At 39.7% G+C, this 16,617-nt stretch overlaps 1 protein-coding gene across 1 annotated transcript in view; it reads left to right on the top strand.

Moving 5' to 3' along the window:
* The window catches only part of luzp2 (leucine zipper protein 2), a 97,917-nt gene that overhangs the window by 62,699 nt on the left and 18,601 nt on the right, over positions 1-16,617 (top strand). The window contains exons 4-9 of the mRNA XM_058387761.1: positions 7,258-7,339; positions 11,148-11,210; positions 12,786-12,848; positions 13,391-13,453; positions 16,020-16,094; positions 16,317-16,484. Coding sequence (XP_058243744.1) covers positions 7,258-7,339; positions 11,148-11,210; positions 12,786-12,848; positions 13,391-13,453; positions 16,020-16,094; positions 16,317-16,484 — 514 coding nt within the window. The remainder of the gene's footprint in view (positions 1-7,257; positions 7,340-11,147; positions 11,211-12,785; positions 12,849-13,390; positions 13,454-16,019; positions 16,095-16,316; positions 16,485-16,617) is intronic.

The following is a 16,617-nucleotide window of genomic DNA, read 5'->3' on the forward strand; positions in this document are numbered from 1 at the left end:
TGCTGCTAACATCTTGGTGCCAGATCCCACAGCACACCTTCAGGAATCTAGTGAAGTCCATACCTCAACAGGTCAGGGCTGTTTTGGCAGCAAAAGGGGAACCGGCACAATATTAGGCAGGTGGTCATAATGTTATGGCTGATCGGTCTATATATAGGGCAAAGCATTAGATTCAAAATGGAACAGGTGACAAGGCGGGAAAACGGAACAATGTGAAGGGCGTGGCAAAATGTGGGGAATTAATAAACAATACAGCATGATGATGAAACTCCTGCCAGCACCCTCTGAGGGTCTGGAAGGGAACCGTCCCAGTAGCTCTTGACAACTGGGAACATTATAAACAGCTCGCACAATCCAATCTAAATAAATCTGATCCTGTGAGTCTGAGTATAACATGATTTAGCGATTATGTAGCTAGTAAACTGTAGCTAGAATGCTGAGAGTTTCAGCACATGCTCAGTCTAACATTCAGATTTCTAAATGTTTCCTTTATCCAGTGGCTCACCTGCCCTTTATTTTATTTACTTCCTGTGTTTATTCCCGCGCCTCTCTGTAATTGGCTGCAGACGCTCCGGATCTGGGCTTCAGGAGTCGCTTCGAGAAAATCAAACAAGTTTGATGTTCCGACTATCCGACTCTCCTAAAACCCGAGTGAGAGGCAGGAAATCAGAGCCTCAGCTCTTTGCACATTTATTGATTTTGTTTCCTTCACAGATATCTGCAGCCTCACAGACTCTGGACTATAAATCAGGGTTAAATGATCAGAGTGGAGCTGAGGAGCGTAAACAGCACTCGCAGGTGGACGTGTTAATGAACGGAGCGTTAATTAATCTACTGTTTTACTGAGCAAACTTCAAAACTGAAGACATTCAAAAAAAATAATTATTATTATTAATGAATCTGTGTAGTAGAAGGTCATTACTGGTTATTTTATTTCCATATAAGGAACAGAAATTAAAAACAAAAAAATTCTTGTTTTTAAAAAAATTTGTAATAGAAGATTCAGAACTTTGACTTTTTTTGTTTCTTAGTCAAATGGACCAATTGTAAACAAATTCAAAAATAAATGAACAAATATTTTTTTTATTTAACTAAGAGTGAGATCAACAGCTGTGTTTTTAATCTTTTCCACATTAGTAACAGAAATATATTTTTAAAAAATATTACAAAAACAAAAACATTTCATTGATGAGTTTCCTTTCTTAGTATCTCTTGGAAATTGTAAACAAACTTAAACAGAAAAATGGAAACTTTATTCTCTCTCTTAAAAATTAATGACCAAAATCTTACCAAGAAACCACTAAGAAGTGTAAACTCCAGAAGTCCAGAACATTCCGGAAGCTCTGACACTGGAGACTCCTTGCATAAATATTAAAATAAACACACTTCTCCTGCCAGTAAACCAATTCCCTACCACCAATTTACGCTGTTACCATAGAAACAACACTGCATTAGGAGGTTTGTTAATATAAACCTAGGAAACTAATCAACATCTCTAACACATAGTGAAATCGTCTCTATCAGCCAAGCGTTCCTGATCTTCAGAACAGATCTGATTCGTTGATGGTGTTCACTTCTTAACCTCTGTCTCTCAGAAGCTTGACCCAGATATCAGCAGATCGAGGTCAGGACTCAGGACACGCAGGCGCTGAAATATCAGGTGCTGAAATGTCAGTATGTGGAATAGGATGAAAATGGAGGCGAAACGTTTATAAAGATGGAGAAATGCCTTCAGATTTGAAAAGAAACCACACGGTACATGCTGAGAGCAATAACGATAATAATACACTCTAAAACACACGCTACAGCTCTGGAGTTAAACACAAAGCAGCTTCCATTTTGTGGTTGAACAGTGCAGGCTGTGTGACGCATAAACGCTGGCTGGGTGAGTCCCCGGCTGCATATTTATTACTTCTGGCGTGTTATTAGAGGAAGAGAGACAGAAAGGAGGATGTTTGCGCTCTGGTTTTTCTGCTGCTGCTCTGAGGGCCAGTGGATCTGGTTTTATCTGGTGATGCTGGGAAGATAAACAAACGAAATATAGCATTATTCCCAGCTGATAGGCTTTTAAACTGGCACATCTCCACCTCTCATATTCTTCCCCAAACGAGCCGTCACGCAGGAGGGATAATTACTCTGATCGCTCTCCAGTCATGCATGCTATATGGTGACTTTATATTTTATAAAGTTGTATTCTTGGCTTCAGCGTCTGGAGTGTTGGCGAGGATTCATCCGTTCCTCTGAGGTGCAGTTAAGAGAGATCAGACTTGTTTTTATTGAGTCCTTTGTGTTTGAATAAATGAAGCATCCAGCGAGGTCACCTGGTCCAAAACCTGGTTCGTTCTCAGTTTGGATTGGACAACAGTCTCTTCGCTCGGATGTTGTTTAGGAAAGAAAATGAAGAAGCCAGATTTGCCGACTAAAACCAGGAACGCCGGAGCTGTACAGGTAGCGATGCAGCCTGCTGCAAATAAAATCTGATTAGACCCCAGACGAAATGCAGAATACAGAACAATGCTAATGAGCCTCACTTTATTCAGAAGAAATCTACCTGATTTAACATCCATCAATATTCACTTCATTCTGTCTTCATTTCATTTTGTCATAACAGTTACAACACGCCTAAAGCCCGGTCCGGCCGAGTCGATTCATTATTTATTCTTCATTTTTATTTCAGTGAGGTCAGACTGCAATATGCTGAAAATTTTGTACCATAACATTGCTTTATTATTCTACACTAAAACACCAGAATAACAGAAGCTTTAATCAGAAACTGCATATGGTACACTATGTTGCCAAAAGTTTTGGGATGCAATATGGAGTTGCCCCGCCCTTTGCAGTTATAACAGCTTCAACTCTTCTGGGAAGGCTTTCCACAAGGTTTAGGAGTGTGTTTATGGGAATTTTTGACTGTTCCTCTCTAGAAGAAGCACATTTGTGAGGTCAGGCACTGATGTTGGACGAGAAGGTCTGTCTCACAGTCTCCACTCTAATTCATCCCAAAGGTGTTCTATGGGGTTGAGGTCAGGACTCTGTGCAGGACAGTCAAGTTCCTCCACACCAAACTCACTCATCCATGTCTTTATGGACCTTGCTTTGGTCACTGGTGTGCAGTCATGTTGGAACAGGAAGGGGTCATCCCCAAACTGTTCCCACAAAGAGCATGAAATTGTCCAAAATGTCTTGGTATGAAGCTGAAGCATTAAGAGTTCCTTTCACTGGAACTAAGGGGCGGAGCTCAACCCCTGAAAAACAACACCTGAACTCAATGATCTGGAGGGGTGTCCCAATACTTTTGGCAACATAGTGTATGTTCCCATGTGCTTCTGTTTACGTCTTGTGCTTGCCCTGCCCAATTTTTCCTTCCTTTCCCTGCCTCTGCACACTTGTTCCTTATGTTTTACTAATTACCTTCCCTATATATACCTGCTGTCTTGTCCTTGTCTGGTTTCTGCTGTTTGTTTTCTGTTTTTTTGAGTTTGTTATCTTCTACTTAGTCGCCTAGTTTTTCCCATTTCTCATTTTATCCCTCCATTTGGATCTGGATTCTGTAGCTATGGACGCACCCTCTCTTGACACATGATGCTAAAATGAATAATTATTATAATAAAAACCAGAAATGTAGTTCTCTTGATTTAACTTTTTTTTCCCAGACTTTTTATTATGTCCATGTAGATGATCAAGTGTCTTTGTCATGTTCCTCTCCACAGTGGAGGTTAATATGAAGCTCACATGAAAGTAGACACTCAGGACTTTGTAGTGTTTCAGAAGGATTTCTGTTTTTCTCTTTGTGTTGAATTCTGGACTCTGATGGTCAGAAGATGTTGATTCATTTTCTATAACAGCAGCTCTGACAGTAGCGCAGGTTTATATCAATGCACTCGTTCTGATGCCTTATCGTTTCTATAGCAACAGCCCGTTCACAGGGACGTGAACATCAGACGATACACATACCCTGTTAAAAATGTGTGATTTTTTTCTGGAAGGAGTCTCCAGTGACAGTGTTTTGTAACAATCAGAGGTTTAATTTTCAGACATTTTCCGAGGTCAGAGGAGTTTCTACGATTCTTTGCGATTTCTCAGTAACACGACAAGCTCCATGTTTTGTTTTTTTGTCTTATTAACTTCACAAGTGAGAGGAGAGCGTCTGCCGAGGGAACGACTGTTTATAGCTGCTTGGCCTACAGGCAAATTCTGATGTCGAGCATCTCATATTTTCATTTCGTATCCTCACAAACCCGTCACCTCGTGCCATCTCGGAGTCGCTGTTATACAAAGTGACAGGTTTGTAGGAGGTTTCAGTGATGATCTTCTGCCCTGCACAATAACAATAACAGTAGCGGCTGTGCTTTTTTTTCCTCTACAGAATTTAAATTCTGTGCTGCTGATGGCTTGGCTTACATATGCGACCACACACACACACACACACACACACATTTTCCTTGGGTTATGCTGCAACGTTCATCCTGCACTGAGGAACCTGCTCAAAGAGCCACAATTCGATTCAGCTTGATTCAATTTAACCGGAAATTTGCTTATCTGTTATATTCCTGAAGGACAATTTATGTAGCATGAATAAATAAACACACTACAGAGCAAGGATATGGAAAATGTTCATGTGATCTTCAACTTTAGCTCCAATCTTTCAGGAGCGAGGTTCTCAACAAGACACTGTTATTAGGAAATAAACTTCTACAGGTACTAACAACACAGACGTCGGTTTCTGGTTGTAGGAAATAAAATGATATGATAGATGGATAAAAAATGCTATATTATCTTTAAGGTGATTATAAAAGCAAAGGATCCTCCACAGTGCTGAAAGATGAATTGATGCTTGAACAGAATTTCTGATCATCTTCAGCAATCAGGACAAAATACACAAGCTTTGTCAAAGAGAAGGAAATAGTTCATCTTGGCAAGACTATCATCGATTGACATTTCTATGTCCTTGATGATATTATTATCATTAATTCCTCTTTTATAAACTCGGCTGTGGTGTAAGATCCTAATGGATGCTGATCTTTTTCTGTAAAACTTTGGTGCATTTCTAATAAGAACATAAACCTGTGAAGAGGGAAGTGCTGGGGCTGGTCTCGAGATGGTTCTGTAGTGACTTGGACTTGTCTTGGTCCTTTGTTCTTGGTCCAGTGGACTTGATGAAATCATCTTGGACTTTATCCAGAAAGGATTTAAAGAGTTTTGGTCTTGATCTTGATTCAGTCTTTCTTTCATTTGGATCTGATCTCGGCCTAGATTAATTGTATGGTTTTAGTGTTTATTGGGTCACATTCTGGACTAGTGGACTGGATAAATATTTGGTGTATTTCATCAGGATTGAAAGCAGAGTTCGAGCTGAATGTTTGGTGTATTTGGTGAGGATTTGGGTCAGTAGGGAAGCTAAACATTGGATGTATTAGGTCAGGTTTTAGACCAGAACATGAGCTGAATATTTTCCCAGGTTTTGGATCAATGGCTCAGATGAATTTTTGGTGTTTTTGGTCAGGATTGGAAGCAGAGGTCGAGCTGAATGTTTGGTGCATTTGGTAAAAATTTGGGTCAGTAGGGAAGCTGAACATTTGGTGTATCGGGTCAGGTTTTGGACCAGAACTTGAGCTGAATGTTTTCCCAAGCTTTGGATCAATGGGTCAGATATATATTTGGTGTATTTGGTCAGGATTTGGAACAGTGTGTCAGCTGAATATTTAATAAGTTCAATAACATTAACCCACAAGTGTTTAAGTGCAACGAACAGATTGGGAAAATAAATAAATGAATGAATTTGGTCTTTTTTACTTTTTGATGATATTAAACCAAATGGGAACATTGACATTTTTCCGAGCAGTACCACATCAAAGAAGATTGCCTCTTGACAAGCTTGGGGAATAATTTGCCCTGAACTGATACCAAGCCATCTGTGTGATCAAGCGATATTCTGCCAATGCTGTCCTCAATAATAATGTTTGGATGTCTGAAGGACACAGTTTCTGTAAACTGCTCTTCACACCCTACTTATAAAATACTCGCTAGAAATTAAAGTATATACATTAGATATGGTATAGAGAGAACACTGTGCTCTGGAGTATTTAGTGGCTTAGTTTTAAAGTGTAGTAATGTCTCAAATTGAAAGCTAACAACTAGCATTATACAGAAATGACAAATTACTACGTTGTACCACATCATTAACCCTCCACCCTGGTTATGGCCTCTGGCTGTTGTTACCACCTGCTTAAAGCTGACAAAAACAAAACTGAAAATAAAGTGGCAGTGGAAAACAGGGGGGAAGAATCTAAGAAATAAAACTCAGTGGTTTTGAGGGGAGTCCCAAAACTTTTGCCAATAGCTTTTGCTGGGCCCCTGAGCAAGGCCCTTAACCCTCAATTGCTCAGTTGTATAAAATGAGATAAAATGTAAGTCGCTCTGGATAAGGTTGCCAAATGCCAGAAATGTAAATGTTAAGTCTTGCAATTGATGAATTAATTAAAGTTTTATCTCTGACACTGGAGACTCCTTCCACACGTGTCTCCTTTGACAGCTGCTGAGGATTCATCAGTTATAGTAGGATTTTAATAATATGGTCAATGTCAAAAATTGATGCAGTGGAACTAAAAAATAATAAATGTGTTAGATTTATTGGTGTTCAATGCCACAGACCGGTCCTGAGGTCTGAATGCTGAAAGCACTCATCTCTCTCTCTCTCTCTCTCTCTCTCTCTCTCTTTTATTTTTAATTTCTAAGGAAAAACATTGCAGAAACAGCCTCCTTTTTCCACGGTTAGATTAAGTACTGAAAAGTGATCTTTGTGTTATTACTAGCTAGAACTTAATGGCAGCGTTGTCATGGCTACAGTTTTTCATATCAACCCAAGCCGGTGAATTATCTGTAGGGAAATAAGACCCGAGTGTAAAAGCAGCCTTAAATACGCTGTTGTTTTCGTAGGTAATAGCGGCAGGAAGCCGTTTCAGACACAGCTTGCCTTTCTAAGCTATGTTTACTCTCGATTCCCTCATCGCCTGGTTTATTAGTTTCCTTATCGCCTTGTGCCTCATTTTTAGTCCTAGAGCCAAGATCGCTGTGGAATCAGCTGAAAATGTTCTGCTGCACCATATCCTGTATGAATATCCCAATCAGTGCTTTTCAATGAAAATGACCTCTATTACGACCTTACACTGGCAGAAATTACACTTCTCTCTCTCTCTCTCTCTCTCTCTCTCTCACTCTCTCTCTCTCTCTCTCTCTCTCTTTTCCTTTCAATATCAGAGAAGAGATGAGATCACTCCACGTAGCCCTTCAGAAGCAACTGGACGAAGCGGCGGAGCGAGCCGAGAAACATCAAGCCACGGTGAGACACCTGAACGAGCGGAGGTGTAGAATGATGGAGTGTTTCTGCTCTAGTGATCCATCACCCATCCCATCATGACAAAATGAACATTATCTGCATTTAAACTCCAGTGCTCTTTCTCTATTTAATAATGAAGGCTTGGTTAAAGTCGTGGACTTATTACTGACCCTCCGCTTCGGCACGGCGTCATCAGCAGCCTTTTCGTGTCCTCCTCACACAAACCTCATTATCAGGAATGTTTATTACAGCCGCAGAGACGCGCCACAGTGGGGCCAGACACACTGCCCCGGCTATTTTGAGCCCTGACTTACATGGGACTTACAGGCTGCTAATTATAAAAAAGACACAGTGTTATTTGTGCACTAGAACTTTTCTCTCCCACCTGCTGTGTTTTGAGAGAGAGAGAGAGAGAGAGAGAGAGATAGAGAGAGAGAGAGAGAGAGAGAGAGAGAGAGAGAGAGAGAGAGAGAGAGAGAGAGAGAGAGAGAGAGAGAGAGAGAGAGAGAGAGAGAAAGAGAGAGAGAGAGAGAGAGAGAGAGAGAGAGAGAGAGAGAAAGAGAGAGAGTACACTCTGGGATAGGAGGGAAAGACTCGTCTAGAATAAGAATGAATCCGTGAGGGGAATGAAAATGAGCACCAGGTTGTACTTTTCTTTCTGTGAACAGCTCAGAACACAGCAGCTTAATTTAGCAACACACTGACCTCATGACCTTCTGACGTGAAATACTCATCTGCTTTAACTCACCGCTTATCTCTGTCTACTCACTCTATAATATCATTATCTTTATTAACTTTCACTAATACTTATTTTTACTCACTTATAATTACACCCACTTTTAATGGCTAAATATTACAACACAGTACATAATTAATGACTTGTAGTTATTTATAGTTATTTACTGAGCTGCTTATACATGTTTCATTACTTCTACTAACTTTTTAATTATACATATATACACACACCTGTTTTAACTCTTTACTTACTTAGTTATACTTACATATACTAAAATAGATATATAATCACTCACTCATTCACTCACTGACTCACTGACTCACTCACTCACTGACTCACTCACTCACTGACACACTGACACACTCACTCATTCACTCACTCACTCACTGACTCACTGACACACTGACTCATTCACTCACTGACTCACTCACTCACTGACACACTGACACACTGACTCATTCACTCACTGACTCACTCACTCACTGACACACTGACTCATTCACTCACTGACTCACTCACTCTCTGACTCACTCACTCATTCACTCTCTGACTCACTCACTCTCTGACTCACTCACTCACTGACTCACTCATTCACTCTCTGACTCACTCACTCACTGACTCACTCACTCACTGACACACTGACTCATTCACTCTCTGACTCACTCACTCTCTGACTCACTCACTCACTGACTCACTCACTCATTCACTCTCTGACTCACTCACTCACTGACTCACTCACTCACTGACACACTGACTCACTCACTCACTCACTCACTGACTCACTCACTGACTCACTCACTCACTCACTCACTGACTCACTCACTCACTGACTCACTGACTCACTCACTCACTCACTCACTCACTCACTCACTCACTCACTCACGTATTTTTACTTAGCTATACTTACATAATTCAGTTACTTACTATACTATAATTCAATTAACTTTAATTACACACTCACTTACTTGGTTATTCTCTACTTGGTTAGCTCTACTCACACTTACCCTTAACTTACATAATGGCTCATATACATAAATTTAGCTTTTCTCAGTATTTATAATTAGTTTACTTACAACATAGATAGATAGATAGATAGATAGATAGATAGATAGATAGATAGATAGATAGATAGATAGATAGATAGATAGATAGATAGATAGAACTTTATAGTGATGCTTAGGTACTCAGCAGTGAAATGCACTTTATCTTCTACCAAAAACACAGATCACAGCATTGTGTAAATGTAACAGGGTTTTTACATATAATAAATAAACAAACAAACAAATAAATGAATAAATAAGGCTGTGATAGTGATTATGTGCACTAGTTACTGACGAGTTGATGATAATTACACTAGATAATAGAAAACCTGTAAATATAACATATGAATGTATAGGTGTGAGAGAGATGTACCTTTTATATAGAAGAAGTATCTCCAGATAAAACACAGGTATATAAAAAATATCCTGGAGATATATTACGATATTACGTCCTGCTGCATCAGTGGCCTGCTAGTGGTGCAGTGTTGGGGTCAGCAGGAGTGTGTAAGGGTTATGGGGAAGAAGCTGGTTCTGATCCTGCTGATTCTGGTGCCTGGTTCCTGTATCTCCTGCTGGAGGGAACAGACTGTGACCAGGATGAGGCGAGTTCTAGGAGGACATCTCATGTGGTGTAGATGTTCAGTGGCTGGCAGTTTGGCACTGGGGAGGTGTTGGATGGCTTTCAGTATGCTTTACAGGACTGCAGACACCATGGAGCTCCTGCAGCTGGATCTAGTTATCTATACTTACAGTATATTGTCAAAAGTATTGGGACACCAGATCATTGAGTTCAGGTGTTGTTTTTCAGGGGTTGGGCTCCGCCCCTTAGTTCCAGTGAAAGGAACTCTTAATGCTTCAGCTTCATACCAAGACATTTTGGACAATTTCATTCTCTTTGTGGGAACAGTTTGGGGATGACCCCTTCCTTTTCCAACATGACTGCACACCAGTGACCAAAGCAAGGTCCATAAAGACATGGATGAGTGAGTTTGGTGTGGAGGAACTTGACTGTCCTGCACAGAGTCCTGACTTCAACCTGCGAGCCAGACCTTCTCGTCCAACATCAGTGCCTGACCTCACAAAGTTATAAGTGTGCTTCTAGTGGAACGGTCAAAAATTCCCATAAACACACTCCTAAACCTTGTGGAAAGCCTTCCCAGAAGAGTTGAAACTGTTATAGCTGCAAAGGGCGGGACAACTCCATATTACATTCATGTGCAGACTGCCATGTGCATCAAGGCAGACGTCCCAAAACTTTAGGCAATACAGTGTACTTCTACACTGACTGACTTTTCTTATTATCTACTCGATACTTCCACGCTTTTCTTTACTCACATGCTGTAAAGCCCATGTGCTGGACATCTAATATATGATTTAGTTATTCGTCCCAGTAAAGAGAAATAAGACAGATCTTATGTTGATAGACAAGTTTATAAATAAAAACGTGTTGCATTGGATGCCATCTGCCAGCTTCTGAACCGGTGCAGAAGATGGAGGATGTATAAGTGTGATAAAAAGGAAGAAGGCGTGATTGTGTACAGCAGATCTGAAGTCGTCCTGATCTGAAGTCCCGTGTTCTTTCCTCAGCATCCTGCTGAGACTCAAAGGAGTGAAGTGAGAGCGTCGGAGTGAATCTTGAGTACGATGCATTAGTGTTTGATTGGTGTTGCGTCTCATCTCCAGGGCCACACACACACACACACACTCCTGCTTGTTTTCATGGCTTTTTTGAAACTCACTGTAGAAAACATTCACAATTTCACAAAGCAGTCCCTCTGAGGAGATTTTGAATTTTATTTTTTTTGTGGAAATTCATGTTTTCTTCATGCACCGCCGACTCCACAGCCTCCACACACGAGTTTTTTCCACCTTCTCATATACCGGAAGCAGATGCTTTCATCTTAGCCACAATCTCCAAGCTCTTCCACACTGATTTATCTAGCTATTTGGTGAGGGACATGATGCTGAAAAATCAATCCTGTAATATAAAATATCTAACACATTCATATCCATTGCATGATGTTCTCTTCTCCAGATCAAATTCCTGAAGATGGAGATGGAGAAAAAGACCAAAATCATCAAAGACCTACAGCAGGAGGTACTGTAAAGATGCTGATAATAAAAAAAACTGCATATACGACGTTCAATCCATCAGAAATAATAAACACTCCGTCATTTTTGTTAGAATTAAAGATAAAAAAAAGGAAATCTGTTCATCAGGAGCCAGGTTCAGATTGATGCTACATGATGAGAAAAATGTTGATGTGGTGATGATGTCAGTCTGGCTAGCAGTCACTGTGGTGTAGCCAGGAATTAGCTGGACATTAAGTCATGCTTTGAGAGTGGAAGACAGACAGACAGCAGAAATGTTGTTTCAGAATTTGAAATGTCTAAGGTACGATCTTCTCTACCATCATCCTTCCTTTTGATCCTCCATCACTTCCATCGCCCTTTATCACGTAGTCTTAATGGAAAAAACATCACCAATATCCGGACAGTACATTCATAACTCCTCCACCTGTAACCTCTAAATCCACACCCATGACATCCATCTCACATCATCTGCACTGGCTAGCAGGAGAAAATCTTCCTTCTGACCTTTAAAGTGCTCCACAGCCACGTTCCTCATGATCTATCTGAGCTCCTCCATCTTTACGTCCCAACAATGTCTCTCAGCTGGTCAGATACTGTACATGAAGACTCACTGCTCCACACTTCATCGGTCATCTCCTGCCATCGATCAGGAACGGTGGAATTCTCCCAAACCTCAGAAACTTTTATTTGACAAGTTAAAGCAGGTTTATTGTTTATTTCCTTCAGCTCTCTTCTGTGTGTCTGTTTTAGTTTTTGTCCTTGTCTGCCTCCTGTATTGATCTGTTTTTGTTTATTGTTGTCCTCAGTGATGTCCATTAGCTTGGACTGTAAAGTGTCCTTGCGCTGTGGAAATGCACTCTATAAATAAAACATATTATTATTATTAAAATAACATCCTATTAATGCAGGAAAAAATAGATCTTACTGTATAAGTTTAGATAGAACTTCTTCTTCTTCTTCTTCTTCTTCTTCTTCTTCTTCTTCTTCTTCTTCTTCTTCTCCTGCACTTTGGGTGTCTAGCTTCCTGATGGCTTTCAAACACACAAAACAGTAAAATTCCTGATTTGAGGATGTGTTTATTGCCTGAAGCAGTGCCGAAGCGAGCGGCGTTATCATCATCCTGCTGTTCCCACACCTCAGGAATTATGATCTGTGAAATAGTTTGCAATTTTGTGCACTTTGAAATATTCCACCATCATTGTGATCGTCGTCATGATCCTCAAATCAAAGAATTTTAATATCTTTAACAATATTTACTGATAATAAATAAATAAATAATAATAAAAAATAAATAATCCAGACCCCCACTGATGTCCTCATGGACATGATGTATACATTTATAATATGACTGGAATTAAATTATTTAATAATAATAATAATAATAATAATAATAATAATAATAATAATATAATATCAACAGATGACATCATCAAAATGGCAAAGGCAGATTTACAAGTTCACAATTTTACAAATTTTATATATTTTTTTCTTTTCTGTTTAAATCATAGAGAGTTTATTTATTTATTCATTTTATTTTATTTATTTTTAAATAATAATTTCTTATCTTTTTTCTTTCCAGAACAAAAGCCTGAAGAATAAACTCCTTTCTGGGAACAAGCTGTGTGACATACATGCAGAAGAGGTACATGTCCTTCAATTACTCTCTCTCTCTCTCTCTCTCGCTCTCTCTCTCTCTCTCTCTCTCTCTCTCACACACACACACACACACACACACATACATTACTACATTTGGTTTGCCTTTTTTTGTCAAAAGGAAAGCACAGGAAGTAGCTCTGACCGGGTCACACTGTATCATCACGAAGATAAATACATGACCACACACACACACACACACACACACACACTGCGGGGCCATAGACCTATAGTCAGTGCTGAGTGAAACAGCTGGCCAGCTGTGCGGGTCAGCGCCGGTGTAAAAGGTTATGCGAGTGTTTTTACTGTTGAATGAACCTCCTACATCCAGGCCACCATTTTTCACTCAATTTATTCTCTAAAGGTCCTCTCTTTCTCTCTCTCTCTCTCTCTCTCTCTCTTTCACTCTCTCTCTTTCTCTCTCTCTCTCTTTCACTCTCTTTCTCTCTCTCTCTCTCTCTCTCTCTCTCTCTCTTTTATGTTTTTGTGTTTCTACACCAGACCTCTTATTTCCTCTTACCTTTTTTCCAGTCTAAAAGAATCCAGGCTCAGCTGAAGGAGCTGAGATACGGCAAGAAGGATTTAATTTTCAAGGTAAGTGTTTAATGATGATAAGGTGCTGTAATTAAATCCGAGCAGGAACGAAGAGGTTCACCTGAATTGGGCTTTTAATTGACTCTGTGAACAAAGGTGCGCTCTTCTGAGAGGATTCACTTAACTAACTGCCGTCACTTTCTCTCATCAGACACCATGGTCAATTCAACAAGAAGGGAAATTTATCATATTTATAATGTACAACATTTATATCTTATTATTTATAATCCAAGATTTATAAACACAGAGAGTGGGATTATAAATCATTATAAACACAGAGAGTGGGATTATAAATCATTATAAACACAGAGAGTGGGATTATAAATCATTATAAACACAGAGAGTGGGATTATAAATCATTATAAACACAGAGAGTGGGATTATAAATCATTATAAACACAGAGAGTGGGATTATAAATCATTATAAACACAGAGAGTGAGATTATAAATCATTATAAACACAGAGAGTGGGATTATAAATCATTATAAACACAGAGAGTGGGATTATAAATCATTATAAACACAGAGAGTGGGATTATAAATCATTATAAACACTGAGAGTGGGATTATAAATCATTATAAACACAGAGAGTGGGATTATAAATCATTATAAACACAGAGAGTGGGATTATAAATCATTATAAACACAGAGAGTGGGATTATAAATCATTATAAACACAGAGAGTGGGATTATAAATCATTATAAACACAGAGAGTGGGATTATAAATCATTATAAACACAGAGAGTGAGATTATAAATCATTATAAACACAGAGAGTGGGATTATAAATCATTATAAACACAGAGAGTGGGATTATAAATCATTATAAACACAGAGAGTGGGATTATAAATCATTATAAACACTGAGAGTGGGATTATAAATCATTATAAACACAGAGAGTGGGATTATAAATCATTATAAACACAGAGAGTGGGATTATAAATCATTATAAACACAGAGAGTGGGATTATAAATCATTATAAACACTGAGAGTGGGATTATAAATCATTATAAACACAGAGAGTGAGATTATAAATCATTATAAACACAGAGAGTGGGATTATAAATCATTATAAACACAGAGAGTGGGATTATAAATCATTATAAACACAGAGAGTGGGATTATAAATCATTATAAACACTGAGAGTGGGATTATAAATCATTATAAACACAGAGAGTGGGATTATAAATCATTATAAACACAGAGAGTGGGATTATAAATAAACAGAGCAGAGTATGATTATATATCATTAATCCGTGTGATCTGATCCGGCGACCGGTCAGTTATTTCCCGGTGATCGGCTCGGTGCTGTGAGCGTGTTGATGCCGTGGATCTGGACGTTACCTTTACAATGATAAAACGTTGTGTGCTAAAGCTGCATTATGGTCATCATGTATTATAGAGACATGTTTGAGGTAAATAATGGCCGTGTGCTAACCGCTAGCACTGTAATGTGAGTAAGAAGTGTAAAGTGATGCTAGCAGGGTAACGCCATCTGTTAGTCAGGAGCGCTGCCAGACCCCTGCGCTAGCTCTGCCACTTTCTCCAACTTTCTGATCCACACGCACCATCTGGAAGCCCTCAGCGTGAGGTGAGCGCTGGGAACGAGTCGGTTAAGCAATGCTCTGTAAAACACGGACACCGCACTCGTCCTATTCCCACAGGCTGGAGTTTACCGCGTCTCGCTACCGTACATCACAGAGCGCCATGCAAACCATATGCTAATACAGGGTGTGTTGCGCTACACTATGCAAATTGTATGCAAATATGTTGTTAATAAATTGTAGCAGGGGATCTCTCGCTACACCTCCAACCCCAAACACCTAGCAGACATTAATATTTGTCATCAAACCCCCAGTGTTCGGAAATTTGGCTCCTGTCCTTCAGACACATTTGCATGAGGCTTTTTATTTATTTCTGGAGGAACTCCAAAAACACACTTCACCCACTCGCAAGTTTGGTCTCTGGGGACCAAAAACACACACACACACTCACACACACACACACACTCACACACACACACACACTCACACACACACACGCGCACTATAAAATGCTGCTTTGGAATAAAATGCTAATTCCTTGAGGCAATTTTTCACACTTGACCTTTGACCTAGCTAGCATTAGTTAGCACATATCGCTACAGAAGCCGTTAAACCTGGGTAGATTTGATTTGTTGATTTGCTGAAAAACACCCTATGTAATGTCATTCAAGTCAATTTTAATGATTATTTAATTAATATCAATCGTTAATTAATATTTATGTTCAGAAAACAGATGGAATTTAAACTGAAACATTAACATAACATTAACATGTTTTATCGCTCTGTTTATGAACGGACGTAAACCCGAGCGTTGTCATGGTGACATGTATAATTGTAGCATGCTGCCCAATCTGGTCAGTCACATCATTCAGAATAACTTCACCCTGCTGTACTGCATGATGTACACACGGCACGTAACAGGGTTATGTCACGTCATTTTTGTACCATTTCTATGATTTTAATGATGAAATTCAGACTTAAAGCACGTTTCTAACGGACGACTCTGTGTTTGGTGAAGGGTCAGCAGCTCATGGACCTGGAGAACAAGCTGCGAGTGGCCAAAGAGGAGCTGGAGAAAGCAGCGCTGGACAAGGTGAGAAAGAGAAAGGATAAAATCCCTTTGTATAGACGCTGGATATATATTTCAGGATCAGACTGTCCTCAGACGTTCTCGCACTCTCTCCGTCTCTTGGCTGAGGACAAAATTCGACCTAGAGATTGTTTACGTTTTTTTTTTTTTCCTGCTGAGAAGTTTTCAGAAATTCAAAGATTGATATCAGAGCTGTAGAATAAGTCTCATGTGTCTGATTTACAGGAGTCTCAGCTGAGGGCTTTGAAGGACACGGTCCATATCTGCTTCTCATCTGTCCTCCAAACCCAGACGGTGGATTTACACAGACTGCCGGCCACGCCCACTCACTTGATGCGATACTCTCCGTTCGTCAATAACTCCAGAGTCACCTTCAGGGAGCCGCACATGAAGGTACGGAGTCCAGCGATCTGATTGGTGGGGAGGTGTGAAAAGTCATTTTCAGGTTTAGGTTAACGCTCCAGTTCGGATACGTTATCGTTTCCATAGCAACAGCTGGTATACGATGGGGACGTGCACGAGATGC

Source organism: Hemibagrus wyckioides, linkage group LG04 (assembly GCF_019097595.1).
Source record: "Hemibagrus wyckioides isolate EC202008001 linkage group LG04, SWU_Hwy_1.0, whole genome shotgun sequence".
In the NCBI taxonomy this organism is placed as follows: Eukaryota; Metazoa; Chordata; class Actinopteri; order Siluriformes; family Bagridae; genus Hemibagrus; species Hemibagrus wyckioides.